The following is a 27,182-nucleotide window of genomic DNA, read 5'->3' as shown; positions in this document are numbered from 1 at the left end:
CTTCCCAGCACGACCTTCGGCTTCAGAATGTTCTGCGCAGGCGCAGAGAGAAGGTTAATCACGCGAGATTACCGGGTCGCGGGGAGCAACACAAACAAGAAGGATTCCTGGTCAAAGCGCCCGCCTTCACTCAGAGGGACGCTAGACGCAGGCGCATAAAAAGCTGGAAGGAGTGTCGTCGTTCTCTGGTCGATCTGAGATTGCGTCGATCGATGGCGCGGCAGGGTCGGGGCGGGGTGGGGGGAAAAGTGGGGAAGCGGTATAAAGGGGTGTGGCATTGGTAGCGCTATCTGATGGCCGGAGGTGCTTCACATATTACTTCTAAATGCTAGATGTTGATTTGTTAGGCGCGTGCTTTAGAAGGGAACTTTAGAGGTTCGATTCCACTCCAATCAATAAATATTTATTAGGCATCTTCGATGCGCATGGCTCGGCCCCATGCTAGGCTCGAGATTCAAAGATAAAAAGAAAAGGAGGGAGAAAAAAGAAAGAAACCACCTATGTCCTCAAGGATCTTATATACTCTCCTAGGGAATGCAACTAGTAATTAAATATAACAAAGCAAATGTAGATAGACACGAATTACGCTTAGGACCATGGACTGAGAGCTGTAAAGGACTTAAAGGCCATCTAGTCCAATCCCTTCATTTTACAGGGCTGACCAGGAAGTTGTTCTAGCTACTACCTGTGCGACTGTCTGCCTCAATTTTTTAATCTGTTAAACAAGAATAACAACAGCACATTCCTCCCAAGGTGGTAGTGAGGATCAAATGAGATATATAAAGCACTTTGCAAACCCTATAGACTTTTTCGGCAGGGTCCTCTGAATAAGTGGTTCCCCCACATCCCTTACCTCCCCAAGCTCCCCGACTCCCAACACACTCAAAGGTTTCATTGTCAGACACCCAATTGGCTTGGAAGTATGAGAAGTGGAGAGTGGGAGAGAATTGTTTTCAGTTTCTTCATGAATGGTTAAAGAATTTTGTTCCAGGTTTTTTCCTGCTATGTTTTATTCATATATTTCAGTTAACTGCTTTATTTTATATTTGATGTTTTGCCTGGTCAATGAGTGGAATCTCAGTCAAGCGTTGTTTATAGAATACACATATTTATTATAATTATGTATTGTATTATGAGATATATCATATTATTTATAAAATACATAAAAGTAACAGAGGCACCAAGACTAAGTCTTCAGTCTAGGATATGCCACACGAAGAAAGTGAATGACACTTCTGTGTGGTACAGGGGTGGAAACCACCCCTCATAGAGATCCCCTCCTCACAATGAAAATTCGGAGTCAGAAGTTATGAGCAGAAAAGGCAGAATTGGTTTATTTCTCTTTCATCAAAGATGCCACTGCCTCTAATCATAAGGCAAATGCACCCTCATCTGGTTTAACCTAGCCTTTTATTGGCTTTAACCACAAGCTCCACCCTTCTCCACCTCTGTTCCCCGTCTGTCCCCCAGAAACTGGGGAGTCAAAACTTATTGGCTAACGTTTTACCCAATCAAAAATGGGACCACCACAACTTTAACACCTATAGCTTTAACATAGAAGCTTGGCTCAGTTAGCAAATGGCATAACCACAAATTTATACAACTGTAGCCTGCTGGTACATGCTCAGGGGCACAACTATGCAGATGCAGGGGGGTTCCTGGTTAGGAGTTTCTGGGGATGATACTCCTGTCAGCATGTTTGAAACTAGCACATTGCTTGGCCAGGGTCTTTTAAAAAACATAATCTGAGGGCAACACATGGCCCACTCCTCACAATTCCCCCTCTTTTTGTCTTACTAGATGGTGTTGTGATCATACCATTCAGTGAAGCTTCCTCCCTCCTCATCCTCAGAGCTCTTCATCTTCCTCGAGATTAGTATCTTTTGGGGTTTGTTACAAATAGATTTGCCAACTACTATAAGCATTCTTTCAACAGTTTTTTGTATCACTGCAATAAAGCAAGACAAAGCAGGGATAAACAAAAGGATTGCTAGGGTTCCTCTTAAGAACAAGATGATTTTATTCCATCATCCTCCAGAGAACCAGGACTCAAACCAGTCTCTCCAGGGCTTATCAGTCCTGGAGTTCCTTTTATTTCTTTGGAAAGAGCTGTCAGACCTTGAAGGGCCTGAGTTCCAAATAGATCTCTTTATCAAAGGAAACTCCTGGATTTCTAACGGCCCTCTGGGCCCTCAGTGCCCTCCACTTGTTCTCAGAGGGTTATCTGGCCTCTCCTATATCAGGGGGAAGGGCACAGCAAACTAAGCCAGCACCCGTCCACAAGGTGGGTAGGGTTTGTTGTATAGTGTTTCTTCCACAGTACCACTAGAGATCCACTTGGGGGATTCTCTGGTTAGAGAAATTGCCAATGTGATCATTTGTTATGTTCCAGCTTTGAAGCACCTCACAACTAAGACTCCCATTTGCCCCACCCCTTGAGAGATAGGTGGACAGGCTTCCTAGTTCAGGAGGAAGTAGGAGCCAGATAGTCTTTTGATCCCTGCCTTTCAAAGGAGGAGAGAGTGTAGACAAGGCACTACTGCAATTCTCTCAGGGTGTATTACTCTAATAGAGGAACACCATGCACTTAAACTCAGTTTCAAATTTGTCCATTCCCAAGGGGAAAGGGGAGGGTCTTCCTATTGCACAAACATAACAGTTACTCTGTTTGAGACTGTGGGTAGTGTAGTTAATGCATTTTATTCATAAGTTCTGCTCAGTATAGTCCAATTCTGTTTTGAATTCTTCTCTCAATAGGGAAAAGAAACCAAAAGCAAGTCTTCATCTGTCTATATCTGCCAGGGTGGTTGCATAATTTGTAGCAAACAGTACAGATCAAAACTAAAATACCTACAAACCCAGAAAACCCACCAGTCCAACTATAATCAATCCAATCTTATCACCAGACATTGGTGCCTCTTGAATGTCATCTTCAGGAGCTGTCTTCTAAGGTTTCAGCTGTCCAGGAGACAGGTGGAGTCATTGGTCCCTTCACTCAGGTATAGTGAGTCCATACTTTTTCTTTCCCAGATTGGGATCAGTTTATCATTCTTCCAAATTGGAATCAGGAACCAATCCTTTGATTGTAATCTATGTACTGGGAAACCCAAGCATGGAATTTGAACAACCAAAACCTTTTTCTACAAGGAGGAAAGAGTTAAAGCCAGAGTCCCTCTCTTTCTCTTACTAACTTTAGGGCTTGGTTCAAGGGATACAGCTCACAAGTTTGAGCTGGCCATACGTTTGGAAGCTGCCCTCCATCTAATTATCCCCATCAATAATGGCAACTTGATGGGGAGCACTTACTATCAGACTTCTCCCAAAGGTGGCAGTGGCAGCCAAAAGCCTAGGTGCATGTAGGCCAATCTCTAGTTATTGGATTCAAGATTCCAGTCAGGGAAGCTACTGGCCTATTTTGTCCTCCCCAGGTTTGTGAGAGAATTCTCAGGCCTCAACCTTCCTCTATTTTCTAATTGAACTCCTCTTATTCCATCTATAACAAATCTCTCCTAACTCTGCCCTGAGGTCTAAGCCTTGACATCCAGAGCCGAAATATCCCACTCTTCTTATGAACATAATTTGTTCTCTTTTATCACCTAATTGTTCAGTAACTATTATCTATATATTCTCAACTATTCTTTGAATAAGTTCTACAGAGTATTTAAGCAAGGAATTGTTAGCAAAGTCCCTGATAGAAACAAGAAATCAGTACAATAGCAATTAATAACGTTGATTTAACATTATACTTCCTTGCACTTGAATAACACCCCTATAGCCAACAAATCACATCTCAGAAATCATCTCCTGACAGTTCATGGATGGGTCTTCTCAGGAAACTTGCTTCCTTTGTTCCAAGTTGCTAGTAGAGATACTTAAGATGTTCCTGCTAAAATCCTTTGTAAGGCAGTCCTCAATACAGATTAGTATAGTTTTTATGAACACATAAGCAGCCTAAGATCCAAACTCCAATTGTAGTAAATTAAAACTGGAGGTCTCCTTTTACAGGTTCTTACAGGACCTACCTTCAAATACTGCTTCACTCAGGTTGTTTGGGATATGGAATGTATTCATACTTTCATCTTACAATTTGATCCTCAGTAGGCCAATTTCCATAACCCAAACAACTTTTGTTTTACAGGGCTGAATACATCGTTCACTCTAAGGATTTCTTAAAGCCTTATAAGTTTATAGATAAAATGCTTCTCTCTTTAAATCTTTTATACCAATACTGTATTTTCTATATTCTTTTTCTCATTATTTTAGTCCTCATAGATTTTTTTATACTCCCCACCTATTATAATTTATTTACTTCTGTGAAGGTTCTCCTTTTTGTACTGAGGAAATGAAATAGTTCTTGAATTCCAGTGAGAACAATTATGGACTTAGGAGATTCATATACCTTACAGTAAATAAAATGCAATGCCTAGATACTCAGCTTAAACTGCAGCATTATTTTGTTGTCTCCCAGTTCATACACCTCCTTTCCTTAAGCCCAGAAAGGGTTAAGAAACCAAAACTTCTTGGTAGCATTGTCTCAAAATCTGTCTTTCTATGATTCGTCCAATATTTGATGCACTGGGAGATGAGGGGAAATGTTCTTAACTGCTCCAAACACTGACAAGAGCTTTAAAATATCAGCTCTCTCTCTCTTCAAATCCTGTGCTTAAAGTAAATTACAACTTCCTTTTCGCTCCCACTCCTCACATTTCTACATACTTGAAACTTACATATTACATCCCTCCCCACAGACTTTAATTGAAAGCCCCCATACTCTGATCAAAGTCCCTTTTCTTTCATATTCTAATTCAACATCCCTCTTTCCCTCCTTCTACCTTTTTTAATCATCATTATTCAATCTGCACTTCACCAAGTATTATTTTTACCCACTAATTTGTAGCCCAAAAGAATCCAGATTATTCTTCATAGAGATCGTATCATTTAAACAATATATCTTAGCACATTGTCTTATCCAATTCATCTAAGACATTAATTTAGTCCATGGTATAAATTCATTTATGATTAAACAAACATCCATGATGCATGCAGATTTCTCACTTTTAAGATAAGCATGATTTCATAAAGCATTTAACAGTATTCTAAACTACTAATTCATGTTTCATTTCAAATGTACAGATTTGACACTTTTTTCTTTTCCAAAATGCTTGCAGCATTTTCACTTGTAAGCACTTTCTTAGATTGCACAAAATCTTAGTGCTTAATCATCTTTCTTCGATAAAGCTTGTTCTAAATTTTTGATACTATAATTTATTGAATCATTGTACTTCATGAAACAGCCAGTGATTATTATGAGTTTGTTTCTCAACTGTTTGCTGTTTAGTTACTTATCAGTCTTAAAGCAAGCTCTTTCTGACAAGCAAGCTGGCTACCTATTTTCAAGATTAGTCAGTAATCTTTTTTTGTCTAGTGAGTAATCAATTTTAATTTACTAAGATGAAAACCATTCATGGTATGCCTAGGATCATTTAACCAGCATACTTTCCCACTAGATTGCTAAAGAATAACAATGGAAAGCAAAAAAGAAAGCAAGAGAGAGAGAAAGCAAGAAAGAAAGAAAGAAAGAAAGAAAGAAAGAAAGAAAGAAAGAAAGAAAGAAAGAAAGAAAGAAAGAAAGAAAGAAAGAAAGAAAGAAAGAAAGAAAGAAAGAAAGAAAGAAAGAAAGAAAGAAAGAAAGAAAGAAAGAGAGAGAGAAAGAGAGAAAGAGAGAAAGAGAGAGAGAGAGAGAAAGAAAGAGAATATCCCTGGTATTCAGGAATGTGAGGAAAGTCAGACAGAATTAACAGATAAAAAGACAAACAGTTAAATAAACTTTGCTTCATGTTTTAGGCAGTTCCAGGGTCCCTTACACACACACACACACACACACACACACACCCCATTCTGCGTCTGTTCATCTCTGACCCTGACCCCCCACTCCCAGAAAGAATAATCCAAATAACTAGCCCCTCAATGTCACAGTGAATATTTAGTCAATAAATAGAATGAAGAATAGAATGAAGCCATTTCTCCAGGCATAATATCATTTATTAGGAGTATGCTATCTATTAATAAATGACTGGTCAATGGTGTGCCTCCAGATGAGGGAAAGACCCAGAGCCAGGGCCAACAGCATCTTTTATAACTAGGTGTGCATTCCTTCTGGTTGATCTGACAATAATCATTTGGGCCTCTCCTGGCAAAAGCAAGGCCACCTTCCTGATTGGTGAACATTTTAATGAGGAAGTGGGCAAAGAGTTCTCAGCTCCTCTTTATGACCTCATGGGAAAGGGACAGGTTAGAAGAAGCAAGTACATCCTCTGGTCTCATCTACTTTGAGCCTTAGCTAGTTGCATTGGGGACTAAGAGTAGTTATATTGCTCAGTTGCCTGTAGAAACTGCCTGACCTTCAGAAATTGGAGGCTGAGGAAATGGATGGATTCACATAAAAAAATAATAATAATATAATCCAACATTAATTTTCCTCCTCCAAAGACAAAGGTTACATAAGATAGTGTTGGAGCCCTGCAGTAACACAGTTACACTAATATAACAACAACAAAGTCATGAAACTATTTATACTTTTACCCCTGTGGTTGGTTACTTACCCTCAAGACAACCAAGACAGAAAGAAAAATCCAGTGTGTACCAGAACATGCATGGCGTCTCTTTTTGTGGTAGCCAAAAGAACTGGATGCCCATTAACTAAAGAAAAGCTGAATAGGTTGTGGCATATGCATGTAATGGAATGCTATTGAAATGTAAGAAGACTGAAAGATGAATTCAGAGCAGCATGAGAAAACTTGGATGAATTGATACAAAGTGTGGTACATATAAAACAGTAAAATAGGTTGTTTGGGGGAGTGTGCACTAATTGTCTGATCTTTAAGAAGTCGTAAGGAGGATCCAGGTATATGTTGGTGTCAATCACTCACTAGCCCTATCTCCTACTTTACATAGGCATATCTATATTTTATTTTATTGTGCTTCATTATGCTTTATAATATTGTGGTTTTTACAAATTGAAGGTTTGTGGCAGTCCTGCATCAAGCAAATCAGTCAGCATCATTTTTTTCCAACAGTATGTGCTCACATCATGTCTCTGTGTCATATTTTGGTAATTCTAGCAACATTTCAAACTTTTCAATATTATTATGTCTATTATGGTAATTAGTGATTGGTGATCTTTGATGTTACTATTGGAATTGTTTTGGAGCACCAGGTATAGTACCGATTTAATCAATAAATTTTGTATGTGTCTCTACCTCCTCTACCAACCTGCTATACCCCTCCCTCTCTCTCTCCTTTGGTCTCCCTATTCCCTGAGACAAAACAGTGTTGAAATTAGGTCAATTTAATAACCCTACAATGGCCTCTACAAGTTCATGTGTCATTCAATGCAGTTTTTTTTAACCTTTACTTTCCATCTTAGAATCAATACCATGTATTGGTTCTAAGGCAGAATAATGGTAAGAACTAGGCAATGAGGATTAAGTGACTTGCCAAGGGTCACGCACCTAGGAAGGGTCTGAGGCCAGATTTGAACCTAGGACTTCCCAACTCTACACCTCTGACTCTCAATCCACTGAGCTACCCAGCTACCCCCATTTGATGTAGTTTTAAACTTTATTGTTATTTTAAGAAATGGCCACAGCCACCCCAACTTTCAGCAATGTCCATCCTGATCAGTCATTGAGGCAAGACCTCCACCAACAAAAACACTATGACTTGCTAAAGGCTCAGGTGATGGGTAGTATCTTTTAATACTAAGGCATATATTAATTAAAGTATATAGTTTTTTTAGACATAATACTATTGCAGACTTAATAGACTACCAGTGGAGTATAAACATAACCTTTTTTTTAAACCCTTACCTTCCATCTTGGAATCAATATTGTATATTGGTTCCAAGGCAGAAAGAAGAGTGGTAAGGGCTAGGCAATAGGGGTCAAGTGACTTGCCCAGGGTCACACAGCTGGGAAGTGTCTGAGGCTAGATTTGAACCCAGGACCTCCTGTCTCTAGGCCTGCCTCTCACTCCATTGAGCTACCCAGCTGCCCCCTAAACATAACTTTTTTTTTAAACCCTTACTGTGTATTGGCTCCAAGGCAGAAGAGTGGTAAGGGCTAGGCAATAGGGATCAAGTGACTTGCCCAGGGTCACACAGCTGGGAAGTGTCTGAGGCCAGATTTGAACCTAGGACTTCCCATCGCTAGGGCTGGTTCTCAATCCACTGAGCTACCCAGCTTCCCCCCTAAACATAACTTGTATATACACTGGGAAACCAAAAAATCCATGTGACTGGCTTTATTGTGATGTTCACTTTATTGCAGTGGTCTAAAACCTAAACACTATCTCCAAGGAATGCCTGTATCTCCTTAGCATTGACTTCCTCTGAAAGTAGAAGCATAAAGTTGGCCACTCCCCTTCACTTCAGGACCAGGGGAAAGTCTCAGTTACTTTAATATATATATATATATATATATATGTATATGTATATATGTATATGTATATATATATGTAACTAGAAGTTACTATACATAGTTGAAGGAGGGTAGTAGCTGTAATTGCATTAGTAAAAGTGCAATAAACCAGGAATTGATGAGAGTTATTAATTCTCTTTATCCAGTCAAGTAACTACTAGGTTTAATCTCCCATCTCAAGCAGACCTTGTTCCCCTCAAATCCACCAGCATAAACAGAAGACTATAACTGTAGCCAGAACATTTAGAAATACCGCAGCATTGAGAAATTGCCCCATGCATGATGGGAAATAGAATCTTTGTGGTCTCTTTACCTTGCCATAGGAACTTGACTTTCTATGGTCTAACGCTTGTGGCGACGTGGAAACTCCCAAACTTATAGCTTCGTAAGGTCTGATGACCCTCCAGTTTAGTTACCTTGAAGTCCCATTACCCTAAAAGGGTATATAAGCTTCCCAATTTTCCTGGCTCTTCAGAGTTGTCATCTAGCAGGGTGGCCCTCTCAGGGGTTGTTGTCTGAGGCTCTGTGTAGAGACCCTAGAGAGCTTACCAAACCCCTCTTCTTAATTAAAGACATGTTTTTTCTGGTTATTTAATAGTTCTGTGTTTTTTCCAGTTTTAACATTTGAAGGTCCCACCAAGATCCGAAGTCAAAGCTGCTCAAGCCTTCTGTTGATGGACTTCCATACAGCAAGGTACCTGCAGAATCCAATTAGGGTCGGATCAGGAGGTCATTTAACAGCATGGATGAGCAAGTGATCGTGCTCTCAGAGAAAGGACTTGGTCTCCAGTATTTGGGAACGTGACCCACTCTTTAATTAAGGAGGCTTAGGCAGTTTCTGTGGTTGCACAGAGGATCCACAGGCTCAGAGCCAAACCCAGGGAGCTGCTGGGTAGCTCAGGGCTTCATAGAAGCCACTGTGGAGCTGAGGGCCTTTCTAATAAGGCTGCTGCAGAATGGAGAACCACAAATCTGTGGTCCAAGCCAAGGGATCCCCTAAATGAACCGCTACAGAAGGTGGGGGCAGCCCAAATTCTAAGAAGCAGTCCAAGGAACCACCTTCAAGCTAACTAAACTGGGGGGGGGGATCAAACCTCACAAGGCTATAAGTTTGGGAGTTTCTAGACTCCACACTTCTACTAGATCCACACTTGCTCATCTGGCTACATTCTCTGCCTGGATCGGGTCACTGACCAAAAGGACACAGCTGTTCGGGTCTTAGGATGGGTAAGTGACTAAAGGGAACAGGTAGGTGGACTCTACTACTCTTGACCACTAAGTTAAAAATTATCTGAGGATTAATTGATTAGCTATTGCTGTCAATCACCAACTCAATTACCCAGATATACTGGGAGGCTCCAAGAGCAGGCTGCACTGGATCCAACAGCGAGGTGGAATCTTTAGTTTCACCAACCTTATATAGAATGTAAATACCCAAAGCATCGAGAGAAGGGTGGAATTTTATGGAAAGGAGGGAAAGATAAGGGTATACACCTTTGGAGCAGAAGGGAATGGCTGCATCAAAAAGGTCTAGGAACCAACTGGTTGAATCAGGAGCTGAAATTTTATGTCCCAGCTTTGATTTCAGCCATCTTCAGCCCGTGGCATGACCCTGTAGCTTCTAGCAACCATGCCACAGGGTAGGTGAACCTTTTTCCAGTTCGAATGCCCAGAGGGAAAACTCAAGCTGTCTGTGAGCCCCCCCCTGCCCCCCATTATAGGAGGGTGGGAGGGAGATGAGGAAGAAAGAGCTTGCTTTGGGTGACTGGACAGAGGGATGGGGCACACCAAAAATGTCCTCGGGCGCTGGGAAGAGGGACCTGAGAGAGGAGTGTGCCCTGGCTTTGCCAAGAGGGTCTAGAAGTTCCAGAGAGCACCTAGAACAGTGTTTCTTTTAGGACAGTGCTGGCAAGAAGCCTGAGCCAAAAAATGCTCTGGTTACATCACCGTATTCCTCTCTTTGTTCACCTTCAAATGGCTCCAAGGTCTCTGCTATTTCTAGTCCTTTCTCTGCAACCACCACCCACCTCTGGATACAAACCAGGTTAAGTGAAACTGAAGCGGAAAGAGCAGGAGTTCTAGCTGGGGCATTACAGCCTCCCCACTAGCATGGGATATTTTGAACATCTACCAACATCCAGAGCTTCATAATTTAGCACAAAATGTAGACATAAATAATCCTCCTAAGTACATAATACAACATGCATGCCATCGACGTATGAATTGTGTCACCTGCAATAGTGCACATAAATCCATTACCTAGCACACAAGCCACAAGCACAAATCTTATGCAATCTGTGGTATACAATGAATGAATGAAAAAGTATCCTGTGCCTACAGTGTGCCAAGCACTGCACTGAATACTGGAGACACAATTTTTCTTTAAAGTAGATATACTCTGATTGGGGGGGAGCCGATCCACCAAAGGGAGTTCAGATGCTGGGCAGAATCAAAGTCTTAGAAGACCTCAAGATATGGCAGGGAGGCATGGGGAGTTCATGCCATCAGATGACAAGCTTTAGAGGCAGGGCACAAGGTAAGGAAGGCCTGGAGGACCTCAGGATGGAGAGGCAGAGCATCCTGTCAGAAGAAATGGTTGTCCGGATTTCCTTCTTCACATCCCAGGAGCAGTCAACAGCCCAGGTAAGAGGGTAGAGTGCCCATTGGCCATAGCCTTCTTCCTACCCATTTATGCCAGGTGGGCTCTGGGAAAGAGGTGTAGAAGTAAAGCTGCTCTTTCCATCTTCTGGCTACCCTCTGTGTTATAAGTATTGGATTTGTGTGCAGTAACCAAATGTAAAGAGGCCATGAGGCATAATAGACATCAAGATGGACTCGGGACCTGAAAAACCTGGGTCCAAGCACTATCTCTGACCAATCCTGGCTGTTATCCAGAGTAAATCACTTAACTTTTCAATGCTCCCTAGATATTCTCTTAAGACTACAAATTGTAGCCAGATGCTGATCTGCCTTGGTAGAGGGATATTCCTTACTGGAAGTTCCTCGTACCAGTGAAATCAAAGGTCTAGTCCAAAAAGAAGATGACGCAGAAGTACTTTAAAAAAATTTTTTTAAACCATTACCTTCTGTTTTAGAATCATTACTAAATATTGGTTCCAAGGCAGAAGAGTGGTAAGAGCTAAGCAATGGGAGTGAAGTGATTTGCCCAGGGTCACAGAGTTAGGAAGTGTCTGAGCCCAGATTTGATACTTTGAAAACTCTTTATATGATTTTTATTCTACCAATTTTTTAAAATCCCTACCTTCTTAGTATCAGTTCTAAGAAGAGTAGCAAGGGCTAGGTAATTGGGATTAAGTGCTTGTTCCAGGGTTGCAAAGCTAGAAAGTCTCTTGAGGTCATATTTGAACCTAGGCCCTCCCTGACTCTAGACTTAGCACTCTATTTTTTTTGTCTTGTTTTAAAACCCTTACTTTCCATCTTTGATTCTAAGGCAGAAGAGTGGTAAGTGACTTGCCCAGGGTCACACAGCTAGGAAGTGTCTGAGGTCAGATTTGAATCCAGGACCTCCCATCTCTAGGCCTGGCTCTCGATCCATTGAGCCCCAGCTGCCCCCTATTCTGTCAATTATTGAAGAAAAAATGGAATGCAGCCTAACACAGAGAGAGCATTGGAGGGACAGAGTCCTTTTTCAGGTACCCTCCATTAATGGCTCTCTCTGGTTCTGGGGCCAATCGTCTTTAACTTGACACATTCCTAAACAAAAGTGGAAAGAAGTGATTCATAGAACCAGTCCAGAAACCTCCGAATATGTATCTTTCATCAGTGGATCCACTGGAGTCAGGGGAAAGAACACCATAAGGCGCCTGTGCCGAGGAAGGAGGTAGGGAGATGGGGGAAGGGAAGGGAAGGGAAGAACCTGTGCCACGCACTATGCTAAGTGCTTTATAAATATCTCATTTGACTGCCCAGGTGGAAATGGAAGAGCCTCAGCCCCAGAGTTGCTCCATTATGTCTATCTGAAGCTGATGATGAATATAGAGTATATATTTCTCATCCAGGCCCAGAGGCCTAACCCAAACAAGGATAAGAGCTATGTTTGCAAATGTTTTTCAAAGAATGAACAATTGTCCCTTGAAATCTATTGTCTAGTAGAGCAAGAGCTTTATCCTTAACCCTTATAATCACCGCTATATGAGGACCTATGGGTCCAGGTAGAACAAATTCAGGTACTTAACAATTGCCAGACAGTGTGGTAGGCCTCAGGGGTACAAATACAAAAAATGAAAGTCTCTACTCTGAAAGTTTATAGTCTAGTGAAGGAAAAATTATGTATAACATCTAAATAGATAACAGAATCAATACAGTCATCCTTTGGTATCAGGGGGTTTCACATTCATGGCTTTTGTCATTTGAGAGTTTGGCCATCAATGATTAAATGGCAATTTTTGGAGATTTGCAGAGTGCTACAGAAAATCACAGATGACACGTATGTAAAAATAATCAAGATTTACTAAGTCACAAATGCATAATTACTGTTGTTCATCAGTTTTGCCATTTGCTGTCATAGATAACATACATAAACAGATACAAGTATACATTATGAATTGTTGGAGATTTACAACAAATTAGGGAAAGTCACAGATGATACCTGTATGTAAAAAAAAACAAGATTTAGAGTTTATATATAAATGCCATACTCAACAATTTTATAATTTGCTACCACATAGTATGCATATATAAATACATACATATACAAGTATGCATACTTGTTATTATTACACCTTGTTAAAAGTTTCAGAACATTCAAAAACTATGGGCTACACATTCTCAGCAGGAACATCCCCTCTTTATCTCTCTACCATTCAGACTCAGTCATATGACTTTCTCCTGCAGTGATTGTTGTATCTTGAACTTTTTAAAGAAGAAAATCCGAGAAGCAGTTGCCGCAGCTATACTGGTGACTGGGAAGACTCCTCATACCGTGCAAGATACTAATCTTTCTCGAGTAGAAACTGCAACTTTTTTATGAGTACACCGTTTTTTGTTCCTTAAATAAATATGATCAGAATTATTAAAAAGAAAAACTTGGGGTAGGGAACAGAGTTATTCATATTTTTCACAAGAGCCCTGCTAATCTAATCCTAACTAATCCCCAGAATGCCAAGAGATAACTGTATATACAACTGAAAGGGCACTAGGGCCTGCTACTTGGGCAAATCAGTCAAGGCTTCATGTAGAAAGTGATATTCAAGTCGAGTTTTGAAGGAAATGGAAAATCCTATGAATTGAATATAAAAGATAGGCATAGAAGGCAGCCAGTGCAAAGTCATAAAAAGGCATGTGAGAATAAGAAAAGGAAAGCCTTTTTGGCTGGAGTGTAGAATTTGGAAAGGTCAGTAATAATAAAATGAGACTGGAAAGATAGGTTAGGACCAGCTTAGAAAGGCTTTAAAAGCCACAGAAAGGAGTTCATATTTGATCCTAGAAGCAGTGGGGAGCCATTGGAGTTTCTGGAGAAGGGGAAGTCATATGGCCGTATCCTTAAGGGAAATGTCAGCTGTGTGGAGGATGGATTGAAAGTGGAAAGAGACTGGAGAAAGTGAGCCAGGTAAGAGGCTATTTGTAGGAGTCTGAACAAGAGGCAATGAAGGTCTGAACTGAGATGATGGTGAGTAATCTAACATGTCTGGGTCCCCCCAAAAGAAAAATTTCAGTCGAAATGAAACTTAGTGTTTAGATTCACAAGAACTACATTCCCTCCAACAAGCCTCCTTGTGTAATCACTAGGTGGCACAGTGGGAACGTATAGAGTGACACCGATCATCAGCAGGACCCAGATATATGTGGGTTGTCAGTCACAGACTTCATTCTGCCAGCTTAAACTTGAGTGGCTAACATATGACTACAGCCAGAATGTAATTGCCCCATCTCTACAGGAAACATTGCATCTACCTACATGGTGTGGAAGGCATTTCACCTTAAGAATTTTGCTATTTGGAGTTCATATGCTTTAATCCTTATAATCACTGATTCAGGAGGATCTAAATGTCTAGTTAGAACAAATTCAGGAACCAACCCATCAACGAGCATTAAGCAACTAATATGTGCTGTGCACCATATGCTAAGCACCATGGTTGCAAATGCAAAAAACCTACTCGACTCTAAGCAGACTACAATGATTCTCTGTAGTTGATTTGACAGTAATTCCTCCTAATCAATGGAACCTTGGATAATTTTTATTGTACTGCACCTGTAGCTTCCCCAGTTGGCTAATTCGACTCGGCTCATTGCCTAGTTCACCAACCATTCCTGATTTCTGATGCACAAAAGAATGGTCCTAGCAAAGAAAAATGAGGGAGGGAGGGAGGGAGGAGAAAGAGTTGAAGAGAAGGGAGAAAAAGAGATGGAGGGAGAGAAAGACAAAGGGAGAGAGAGGAAGGGAAGAGAGAGGGATGAAGAGAGGAGAGGGAAGGAAGAAGAGAAAGGGGGAGGGAGGGAGAAAAGGGGAGGGAGAGAGAGAGGAAGAGAGCAGATGGATTAGCTCTGAATCAAACATCATGCTTTCTAAAAGATACCATACTCCCCTGGTACCTCTATAGTCCCCTCCCTTTGTCCACCAGCCATTCTCCTCTGGACAAACTAGGCAAGTGAAACAACTCAGCAGAACCAAGAAAAATAATATATAATTATGGCTGCAAAAATGTAAATAAAAACAACCCTACAACATAGCTGAGCTCTAATTCGTTGTAAGGACCAGCCTCTAGAACAAATGACTAAAAATAATTCCCTGCTCTTGGTAAAAAGGCAGGGGACTTTGGAATGGTGCAGATGATGCACTGTGATAGAGTAGGAAAGGATGGAGAGAGGGAAGGAAAAGAATATGTGTGTAAATGACTGTGGAATAGAAACCAATGGTAAAAATAATTTTTTTAATGAAACCCATGTTTAAAAAAAGTCAACCCGACTGTAAAAACTGAGTATACCCTACTATCTTATGGCCACACTATATTTATATAATCTCCCAAGAAGCTTTATTCTTATAGGGTCCAAAGGTTTTCAAATCACTACCACTCGTTTCTGTATTGGAAGAGGGGGGAATAACCAAGTCAGTATGGGAACTGCTGGATTCCACGAATCAAGCTTCTCCACTTCCATTATTTCATTCAGTTTTTGTTTTCTCTTCTCCCTTACAGAAAAAGGCAAGCTGCAGAAAGAACAACCCACATGTTATTTGACAGCAAAATGTATCTGTACAACTATAAAAAGATGTCACAATAGGGAAATGGCCCTGGACTTGAAGTCAGAAGATCTAAGTTTGAGTCCATTTTGCTACTTACTACTACTCTGGGCAGGTCATTTTCACCCCTCAAATGCCTCATTTCCACACTTATGAAATGGGGCTAATAATACTTGGATTATAGTCAGATCCTTGATTAATGCAAATAACGAATCTCTGAAGTGGCCCCATGTATTAGAATTCACACCATGACAGCAGGTCTGAGATGCAGTGGCTGCTACTGTCCAGGTCGTTTGGATAGGTGCCCTTACCATCCCACACAGTTTCATGGGATCTTTGCTCCCAATTGGCCCCAATCCTGTATTATGCTTCTGTGTACATGTCACATTCTGTACCTTCTACCCCTGTAGAATGTAGGTACCCAGGGAACAGGGGCTGTGGTGTGTGTTTTATCTTTGGACAAGTCACTTAATCCTGTTTGCCTTAATTTCCTCATCTGTAAAAAATATGCTGGAGAAGGAAAGAAAAACCACTCCAGTATCTTTGCCAAGAAAACCCATTAGGGTCATGAGTTAGACATGATTGAAAAACAACTGAAGAACAGCACATTATTTTTTGCACCCACCTCCCCAATAGAATGCAAGTATCTAGAGTGTAAGAACTGCATTGGTTTTTTATCTTTACATCCCCCCACATGGTCTTGCATACCATACTTGCTTAATGAATGTTGATGGATAACTCTTAAAACTATGTTACCCCCATGTCACCATATTTCCAGACTGCCCTCCAGTCATTTCCAGCATCTTTAAAAAAAAAGACCCCTGTATATTAAAAATTGACATGAGTCAGCTAGATGACTCAGTGTATAGCCAGGCCTTGAGATGGAAGGATCCTGGGTTCAAATCTGCCTTCAGACAGTTCCTAAGTGGCCCTGGACAAGTCACTTGACCCCAGTTGCCTAGCCCTTACCCTAACTCTACTGACTGAGAATCAATACTCAGGATCAGTTTTAAGATAGAAAGTAAGGGTTTAAAACAATTCAAAGGAAAAAAACATTCCCCCCACTCCAATCCCACCTCTTACTTTCCCCCCCTTAAAAAAGCCAGTGCCAGCTCTTGAATTTCCCTATTTTTGCAGCAGATGTCTACATTTAGGAATATCCCATCAGGCAACATCCCTTTGGTTCAAGGAGTTCTGATTTCATATAACTGTGGAATCATCTAAGCTGTGTTTTTCATAGAATCATTATAAAAGAATGTTAGCCCTTTGAAGGCAGGGACTGTTTCCTTTTTGTCTTTATATCCTTAGCACATGCCTAGCATGTAACATAGGACTGATAAATGTTTGCTAAATTGAACTGAATCTTTATCCTCAGAGTTCCAACCCCTTTCTCAGAGTACCAGGGCCAGAATTTCCAAATGTCTTCTCTAAATCCTCACACAGATGTAACACCAGAATTCATATTAAACACGTCCAAAATTGAACTTATTTGCATCTTGTACACCATCTCCTTTCCTGCCATAAGATCTGAATTCTAATCTCCATTCTAAAGAACAGTGACTACACATAAGAGTCAGAGGACCTGGGTTTGCATCCCAACTCTGCAACCTGTGTGAACCTTCACAGTCACTGAACCTCTCTGGGCCTCAGTTTCTTCATCTATCAAATGGGGGAATAATCGAATTAATGACCTTTAAGGTTGAACGGGAGTTCAATGATTCTGTGACATTCATGTAATAATAACAAAGGCTGTTATTTACAGAAGGTTTTAATGTTTCCAAAGCACTTTACAAATAGGATCTCATTTGATCCTCACAACAACCCTGGGAGATAAGTGCCATTATTACTCCACTTTATACATGAGGAAACAAAAGCAAAGATTAAGTGACTGACCCAGAGTCACACAGCAAACAAGTGTTTAAGGCAGGATTTGAATTCAGGGAGATGAATCTTCTTGACTCCAAGCCCAGAACTCCATGCACTATGGTGCCAATTAGCCTCCCTGAGCTGTCACCTTGTGGAACTTTAAGGAAATCCCAACCTCCCTAGGCTTTGGTTCCTCATCTCTGCTTGGACTAGATGACCTTAGAGGTCCCTTTCAGTTCTAGATCCATGACCCTAGTGGATAATGTGTTATCATGCAGTCTTATCAATCTCTAAGGCTTTTTTTTAATCTACCAAACTATATCTCATTACTAAGATTCAGGCAGTCTTTTGGGGGAAAGATTATCCCCAAGTTTAACTGAATATTTAGTAGATGAATGTGGAAATGATGACAAAGCCCCACCAATAATATTGTGGCTTACCCAGCCCAAAGCCTGTAGAATCATAGGCATTAATTTTGAGCTGAAAGGGACTCTGATCATTTAGTCTTATCAGATGAGGAAACCGAATCCTTGAGAAGTTAAATGATTTAAGGTCACACATAATTGAAGAACTAGAATTCAAAAACATCCATCTAACTCAAAATCCAACACTTGTTTCAGTATACCTCTCTGCCTTTTTTTTTTGACCTTTACCTTCTGTCTTGGAATCAATACTAAGTACTGGTTCCAAGGCAAAAAAACAATGAGAGATAGGCAATGGGGTAAGTGATTCACCCAGGAACACAGCTGGGAAGTGTGTAAAGCCAAATTTGAATTCAGAACCTCCCATTTCTAGACCTGGCTCTCAATCCACTGAGCCACCCAGCTGCCCTCTTATCCTTCTGCCTTTTCAACAAATATTGAAAAAAAAATCAGTGGGCAAATTCTTTTTTTTTTTTTTAATTTCAGATTCTTAATTAGTATCAATTCTATGAAGATCAGCAAGGGCTAGGCAATTCAGAGCCACACAACTAAGATACATTTGAGGTAAGATTTTAACCCAATTCTAGACCTGGCATTCTATCCACTGTGCTTCCCCCGCCTTTTTTTTTTTCAGTGGGAAAATTCCTGACATGTATCCTATTTACCTACAGAAAATAATATAATGTAACAATACTCACTGGCGTTCCTTTGGCAGAGGTTCCAGAGGAATAAACGTATCTACTTTTTTTGTATATGGTTTTCTGAAAACAATGAAAACAAAATCAGTAAAGATTTCCAGTGTCCATTATCAACATTTGTTTTCACTGAAATAGATATTCCTTCTATTCTGTTATAGGTGATATTTTGTTGCATTTTTATAAATAATCCAAGGTTCATTTCTGATATATTTGCATAAGATTATCTTGATGGGGAAATTCATTATTTGATGTCCTTTTTTGAGAGAGATTTGAGAAAAGAAATTTCTAATAGTTTCCAGCAGATTTCCAGCAAAAAAAATTTTTTTCTTCTGGTTCTGGGCTCTCTTCAAGGAAGGAAAGACTTTGGGAAGGAGACATGTAGAGGAGCCAGAGCCTCACTCACTCAATATGTCCTGATTTCCAGCATGCTAGACTAAAAATTGCAGTTTCCCCTTGGAAATCCTCTCTCCCCACATCTAGCACATTACTGACACACACACAAAAAAACTTATTGACAGAATAAAGGTAGAAGGTAAAGCAAGTAAATCAAGGTATTGGACTCACCTCGAAAAATTTACTAGAGGCATAGATGATCCAAGTTTGTAAAAATCTGAACTTTGCTCTGAACGGAAATATGGCTTGTCTCCTGGGGATAGTTGTGGGAGCCCATTCCTGAGATTAATGCCTAGTAATGTGATCCAAATAAAATTAAAATAAAGATTACAGACAGGCCACAGATCAGCTCAAAGAAATTGTGAACTAAAAATGCAAAATTTGATTATTTCCCATGAGAAACAATAAAAATATACAAAGGTCATTGCTTCTCCCTTTGTTCTCTTCAAAAGTCTTTTAAGCAGGTCAAATTTTTAATTAGAAATTGGTAGCTGAAACATCATCAATGACAAATGCAGTAAACACCTGTAAGAGAGAAAAATCAGATCCAGCATGCAAAAGACCAACCCAAGTGGGGGAAGGGCAAGGAAGACCCAAGATTCCAAAAAAGGAACAGAAGAGCTGAGAGGATTCAAAACAGTTACTTCACTACTCTTTAGGAGCCCTCCTGGAGTGGATGGTCTGAGAGGAAGCCTCTGAGACAGAGAGTCTCTCTGAACATTGATCATCTTCCAATGAACCCCAAATTCCTCTGGTTCCAGCAGAAGACAATAAAAGTAGATTTGGGACTTTGTAGAAAGCCATCTACTAAAGAAGATTCTCCCCAAAATTGTCCTTGAACTCCATTTTACAACTAGATTAGATTAGGAGGAAGGACAACCTCAACAACTGACCAAAAGAGGATCAGGTAGACAGCCTAAACCCTCAGGATTTGGGGGATGTCAGTTGTTAGTTCATAGGGATCCCCACTTCCCACTTTCCTCATTCAACCACCCCCATTCTCCCTACCTTGTGTGTCCTCTAGAATAAAGAGTTATCCTTTTAGATCAGGTCTGCTTTCTAACATCAATGAAGGGGACTGAAGCTGTGGGGAGAATTATATCCTTCTCCCCAAGGAGGGGAGTTAGCTCCAAATTAGGCTGTAGAGTGACTGAGGTCTAAAAGGAAGAAAGGGGGCAACTGGGAGATTGGGAAATCCAGGGGCAGGAAAATTACTCTGCCCTTCAGCAACAGCCAAGATCAAGAAGGGAGGCAGTGGGTCAATTCTCTAGGATCCTTTCCTTCAGTCTTTAACCTCCATATTCAACCTAATCTCTGAGGGGACATATCCTGTCCCTCTAAAAGACAATTTGTGCTACCTTCCCCAAGGGGAAGAGAGGAGAGGATCAATTTCTTCCATCTCTCCATTCCTTTAGCTCCTTCACACCCTTCTCTAATTCTCCAATGTAAGTGTAGGTGACCTCATTCTGGTGCTATATTACCTCTGATGTGCATATTTCTAAGTACAGGAGAAGGATTTTTAAAAAAATATGGCATAGGTTTTTCCCTCAAAAGGCTTACAGTCTTGGTGGAGAAATTAATTTATCCATGCCTTCAACTAATATTTATTGAGCAATGCACCACGAAGGGAAAAGGGACCTATGTTTAGAAACATACATGACATGCAAAGTAGCATGTCATCAACTTCTGAGATATCACTTTCAGAATAAGTAAAGTTGTCAAATGTCAAATATTAAATAACAAATATTTGTCAAATGAATGAATGATTAATAAATAATTAGATTAAGAGTTCAAAAAGTTACCTATGTAACATAACTAAATCATAAAAATTGGGGGTGTTCTTAAGTCAGCTCACCTGGCTCAAAAGAGCCAGCCAGTTATTAAATTTTCATTGTGAATTATTATACTTCTGAAATTGACAAATGCTATAAATTAAGGCTTGATGTATTGTTTTATGAATTGCCTAGACTAAGAAAGTGATGGGAGAAAATGTTAATAATGCCAACTAAACATAAAAGAATGTCATGGGTACTTTTTTTCAGAGAGTTTATTAAATATTTACCAGCATACCCCTTAAAGAGCTAGAAGGAAACCTCAGAGTCTAACTTATCTAGTCTCTTTATTTTACAGATGAGGAAACTGAGGCCCAGGAGGACTGCAAAGTCATGTTGGGGGGTAAGTGACAGAACTTAGATTTTAAACCCATTTCCTGACTCCAAATCAAATCCCTTCTCCACTGTATGTAGCTACCACATTGCATCCCTAATGATAAAACCGAGAGAAACCTCTAAAACCATCTACTTCAACTCAGGTAGGGGGGGTCTAACAGTGAGGACTGGTACCTCCAGGGAGGGCTTTCCAAGACCTTTTCAGGGTTGCGCCCAACTCTCATCTGTGGTTCCCAGAAGCTGTAGCCACAACCCAGTAACTATCTTGGCAGATGGGCTAAACCTGATTGAGGTTCAGTGGCAGGAATGATGAGAGGAAATGTTAATGTCAACTAAACATAAAAGTTGTACTTTTTTTTCAGAGAGCTTATTGTTAAATATTTACCAGCACACTCCTGGTATAGATCTCAAACCCATCCAAGAGGCAGTTAGGGGGCGTTTGCCCCAACCATTTGAAGATTTCATTTCCCCATGTAGAAGTCACACCTACACAGAACCATGTGGACACATATAACTTACATGGGTCACATATATACACATACCCTCTATATAATTATGTATTGTATAGAGAATATAAATTTATATATTATAATTGCTATAATATATAATATATAAAATATAATATATAATGACAAAAGAATTCATGCATTTGGAGCCCTATCTCCTTTAGGCATAGACTTTAGCTTAAAATCAATGAAGTTGTTTTTCTAATATTTCAATTATTGAATTTCAATATAATTGAGTTTTTTGTTATTCAGAGGTTTTCCATAAGTTAAAAGCATCCACAATACAAAAAATTAAGAACCTATTCCCTAAAATGGTGTTATCACTTCTAAGATCAGCTGTAAACTAATAAAATAAGAATACAATTGTCATGATGACCAGCAGTCCAGTTTGATTCTGGAAAACAAAACCTCAGATCAGCAGGATACAGCACACAAAGTCCTGCCCAAAGGGCTCCAAGTCTACCAAGGCCACCTCTAGCCTAGAATGGGCCCCTCCTTTCCTTAATTAGAGCCCCAGATCCACTGACTCAATATCTTTCCAACCTTTTCTTCCAGTATCTTAAGCTACCTTTTAAGCTAGCCTTTGATTGCTTCAGAGAGTATCGTTGGCAAGAGCTAATCTCTCCATGTTCTATGGCTCCTGTTTATGGATTAAGCAGTGTGAGCTTCTGTTTACCTCAAGGATGAAGTCTTAAGTGTAAGAAGTAAATTCTAAAAGCAACTAAAATATCTTTTACTAAGTCCAGTATAGAGAATGTAGAATACCAAGGACAGCTCCATCCAATGGTTACTTGATGGTCCCTTTGTTGCCACCAAGCAGAAAAATCATTACATTCCCCAAGAGATAAATGGTGAAAGTAGCTGAACATACAGTTTACAAAAGAAGAATGAAAAGTGTCAATAGTGTGGATGTGATTGCTTCAGATCTCTAAAAATAAAATATACATTAAAGAGACACAGGTTCACCTCATGCCCTGAAAACTGGTAAAGAAGACAAAAGTAGGCAATAGATAATGTTGGAGAAGTTTAGGAAAGAAGCCCACTAATACCCTGTTGGTGGAGCTACAAATTGTTTTAATAATTTTTAAAAGCAATTTGGAATGATGTGGAAAAGGTGACTAAAATACCCTAACCCTTTGACTCAGCAATCCCACAGGTGGACATATACCCTGAAGTGATAAGATGAAAATAGACAAGCTATTGGATAAGAATTACTAATGATTACTTTAATAATTTATTTTAACAAGAGATAACCCCAGCTGGCTAGCAGGCCTTATAACTGAGTTAAACCAATACTTAGAATTAATAAGAAGTTGATCATTTAGTATTTTCATTGTCTATAAGAAGTTAATCATTTAGATATAAGTAAATATGAAGTAGAATACATACTAGAAATAACTATTAAAGTTAGAAATCATTAGATAAAACCATTCTTTCTAACCCATATGTGACCAGAAACTCCCTGGCAACCCCCTTTTGTCACAACAAAACCCAGAGACCACTATTCTAAGCCAAAAGAATGAAGAATCTCACTCCACTGGGCCTCAAGGTCCTCTTTTTTTTTTTTTTTAAAGAGAGGTGTCTAAATTCACTTTCAAAAGTAGAAGGTAAGGACAGCTAGGAAACACAATGGATATAGTGCCAGGCCTAGAGGTGGAATTTTAAATAGGGTTCAAATCTGCAGCCTCAGACACTTCCTAGCATGTGACCATGACCAAGTTACTTAACCCTCATTGCCCAGTCCTTACCACTCTTCTGCCTTGGAATTGATACTTAGTTCTGATTCTAAGATGGAAAGTAAGAATTTCTTTTTAAGAATCATTAGTATTTCTACACCTTAATTCACCCCTATAATGCCCAGGAGTAAAATCTCATAAATCACTCAATTCTGGGGCAGCAGATGACTCAGGAGATAGTGCCAGGCTTAGATTTGGATTTGAGAGGTCCTGGGTTCAAATCTGACCTCAGATACTTCCTAGCTGTGTGACCTTGGGCAAATCACTTAACCCCAATTGGCTAGCCCTTAATGCTCTTCTGCCTTGGAATTGATAATATTGATTCTAAGACAGAAGGAATATTTTTCATACCTTACCATCTCCAAAAGGGAGTGATGGAGGAAGGCAATCTTTTAATTTTGGAAAATGTATTTTGAAAATTGTTATAATGTAATTGAGAAAATAAAATATCTTTGAATAAAATATTAAAAATAAGAATATAAAGTATTCAATGAGAAATCAGGAGAACTGGGTTTAAATTAAAGTTTAGTCATTTAATAGCTATAAAACCTTAAGCTGTATAACAACCTCTCTGACACTATTTCTTCATCAATAAGGATAACGATGCTTATGCTGCCTGCCTCACACATTAGTTATTAGCAAAGAGTGCTTTATAAACTGGGAAGCACTATATAAGCAAGCATTCTTATTCTGTATCTTTATTACACTTGCTTAACTAAGTTAAAGATTATTACCAGTATTAATTCAGGCTTGGAGCAGTGAGGTGGCAAAGTGGATAGAGCTCCAAGCCTGAAGTCAAGAATATTCATGTTCCTGAGTTCAAATCTGGCCTCAGACTCTTTATTAACAGCATGATCCTGGGAAAGTCACTTAACTCTGTTTGCCTCAGTTTTCTCACCTGTAAAAAATGAGCTGGAGATGGAAATGGCCAACCACTCCAGGATCTCTGCCAAGAAAACTCCCAATGGAGCCACAAAGAGTTAGACATGACCAAAAATGACTGAACATCAATAATTAATTCAGGCTTAGGACTACAGAAAGGAAAATGCAATTTTAATGCCTGTACCTAGTGGAACATAAGTAAAGTAGAAATACTTTTTGTTGGACTTCAATAAGGTTTTCTATTAATACCCATCAAAAAAATCACACATATGTGAGGAGTTAAATGCCACATTACCATATTATGAAACTCAGAGGTAATTAAAATGTCTCTACATATGTGCTGTGATTTCCAAGCTAAAAGTAAACTATATTGAGCTTGGTTTTCTCCATCATATAAGAGGATAATGCTCCAATAAAATGCCAACATGTCCATAATGGAATTTGTCTTCTCTCCTATAACCTGTTCCTGCTCCCACCTTCCATATTTCTGTTATAACACAGCTATCATCCAGTTCACTTGTCTCCAAACCTCATGATCATCTATGTAATAAACTCACCAATTTTACCAATTTTTCCCCTGCAGGGGGTCTTTCCTTCATTTTTTAATTAGACATTTCAATTGATAGCTAGCATTTTAGTGTTTTTAGAGTTTGCAGATTTTATAATTTTTATCTTTATAATATTACAAAATTTTATTTCATTTTAACTTTGCAACAACTCTGGGGGATAAGTATTATTATCTCTATTTTACAATTGAGGAAACTGAGGCAGACATAGGTTAAGGGACTTTTCAGAGTCACAGAACCAGGAACTGTGTGAGGCTAGATTTGAACTTAGATCTCTTTTAAATCCAAATCCAATGGTCTCTCCATAGCCTCTTCTACCTTTCTTTCATTCCATTAGCCCAGGAGAGGAATTTCCCATACCAAAGAAGATGTGTACTGAGGTTAACCAAAGTAACATATCCTTAAGTGTTAAAACTTGAACTGAAGTCTTCCTGACTCTGAGATCTGCAACAAGAAGCTAGATTGCCTCTCCTTCCCTTTTCCTTTCCTTTTTTTAAAAATCCTTACCTTCCATCTTAGAATCAATTGTACTGGTTCCAAGGCAGAAGAGTGGCAATGGGGGGTTAAGCGACTTGCCCAGGGTTAAACAGCTGGGAAGTGTCTTGAGGCCAAATTTGAACTCAGATCTTCCTGTTTCAAGGTCTGATTCTCAATCTACTGAGCCACTTAGCTGCTTCACTAAAACCTCTTTTAAGCATTTATGCCATTCCCTTTTATATTATACTGATTTGTATACATAGTTTAGTTTCTTTACTAGACTATAAATTCCTTAAAGGCAGGAACTCTGTTTTATTTTTATGTATCTTTTGACACCCAGCATAATCAGGACAATCAGAGTTCAAATCTGACCTCAGTAACTTCCTAGCATGTGACCCTGGGCAAGTCACCTAACTTCTGATTGCCTGATAAAAGGATCCACTGGATCCACTGGAGAAGGAAATGGCAAGATACTCCAATATTCTTGCCAAGAAAACCCCATGGAGGGACAACTAGGTGACTCAGTGAATGGAGTGCTGAACCTGGAATCAGGAAAATCTGAGTTCAAATCTAACCTCAAACATTTCCTAGCTATGTGACCCTAGACAAGTCACTTAACCCCAATTGCCTTTCTGCCTTCAAAACCTAAGAGGGGAGGGAAGGAAGGAAGGAAGGAAGGAAGGAAGGAAGGAAGGAAGGAAGGAAGGAAGGAAGGAAGGAAGGAAGGAAGGAAGGAAGGAAGGAAGGGAGAAAGGGAGGGAGGGAGGAAGGGAGGAAGGGAGGGAGGAAGGAAGGAAGGGAGGAAGGAAGGAAGGAAGGAAGGAAGGAAGGAAGGAAGGAAGGAAGGAAGGAAGGAAGGAAGGAAGGAAGGAAGGAAGGAAGGAAGGAAGGAAGGAAGGAAGGGAGGGACGGGGGAGGGAGGGAGGAAGGAAGGAAGGGAGGAAGGAAGGAAGGAAGGAAGGAAGGAAGGAAGGAAGGAAGGAAGGAAGGAAGGAAGGAAGGAAGGAAGGGAGGGACGGGGGAGGGAGGGAGGGAGGAAGGAAGGAAGGAAGGAAGGGAGGGAGGGGGGAGGAAGGAAGGAAGGAAGGAAGGAAGGAAGGAAGGAAGGAAGGAAGGAAGGAAGGAAGGAAGGAAGGAAGGAAATTCTTGGGATAGTTGTAGTCCATGGGGTCACAAAGAGTCAGACCCAATTGAATGACTGAACATAGTATTTTATACACACTAATAGTTTATTAATTAAAGTACATCAATATTATAAGAATTTTTTAAAACCCTTACCCTTATATCTTAGATTGAATACTGTGTATTGGTTCCAAGGCAGAAGAGCAGTAAGGGCTAGGCAATGGAGGTTAAGGGACTTGCCCAGGGTAACTCAGCTGGGAAGTATCTGAGGCCAAATTTGAACCCAGGACCTCTCATCTCTAGACCTACCTCTCAGTCCACTGAGCCACCCGGCTGCCCCCAAGGATTTTTTTTTTATTGGGGAGGTGGGAAGGAGGGATGAGAGATTTTTCTTCATTGAAAATATAAAATTTCATTGGGAAATAATTAAACTGCATTGATTCGCAATACCTTCCTATATGAAGCAGAATAAGGAAGTACCATTTCCCCAATGTTTTAGCACATTGACACTTTCAGTCTGTCAAGAATTTAAGATTTCATCCACATGGCTACGCATCCCACTGACACAAGCTTCAACCTTCCCATCACTCAGTAGACAGTTAAAGTCCTTATATATGGTACCAGAATGGACCCTTCAACTCTGCCCCGTGGTCAAGCCTGGTGAAGCTATC

At 40.0% G+C, this 27,182-nt stretch overlaps 2 protein-coding genes across 3 annotated transcripts in view; one reads left to right on the top strand and one right to left on the bottom strand.

Moving 5' to 3' along the window:
* Nucleotides 1-15,446: 15,446 nt before the first annotated feature.
* SPATS1 (spermatogenesis associated serine rich 1) overlaps nucleotides 15,447-27,182 on the bottom strand; it is an 18,517-nt gene continuing 6,781 nt past the window's right edge. Inside the window, exons 5-7 of the mRNA XM_056818331.1 lie at nucleotides 19,226-19,346; nucleotides 18,662-18,724; nucleotides 15,447-15,642 (exon numbers count right to left, since the gene is read on the bottom strand). Coding sequence (XP_056674309.1) covers nucleotides 15,495-15,642; nucleotides 18,662-18,724; nucleotides 19,226-19,346 — 332 coding nt within the window. The 3' untranslated portion in view covers nucleotides 15,447-15,494. The remainder of the gene's footprint in view (nucleotides 15,643-18,661; nucleotides 18,725-19,225; nucleotides 19,347-27,182) is intronic.
* The window catches only part of AARS2 (alanyl-tRNA synthetase 2, mitochondrial), an 89,164-nt gene continuing 77,617 nt past the window's right edge, over nucleotides 15,636-27,182 (top strand). Inside the window, exons 1-3 of one of the 2 annotated variants that reach the window (XM_056818325.1) lie at nucleotides 15,636-15,790; nucleotides 18,450-18,527; nucleotides 21,185-21,229. The gene's annotated coding sequence lies outside the window, so the exon portion shown is untranslated. Of the gene's footprint in view, nucleotides 15,791-18,449; nucleotides 18,528-19,421; nucleotides 19,962-21,184; nucleotides 21,230-27,182 lie in introns of those variants that run through there. The other variant, XM_056818326.1, reaches the window with a different exon arrangement.

This window comes from Monodelphis domestica, chromosome 2, assembly GCF_027887165.1.
Source record: "Monodelphis domestica isolate mMonDom1 chromosome 2, mMonDom1.pri, whole genome shotgun sequence".
Classification (NCBI taxonomy): Eukaryota; Metazoa; Chordata; class Mammalia; order Didelphimorphia; family Didelphidae; genus Monodelphis; species Monodelphis domestica.
Note: the sequence above shows the minus strand (reverse complement) of the source record. Positions and strands in the feature narration are given on the sequence as shown.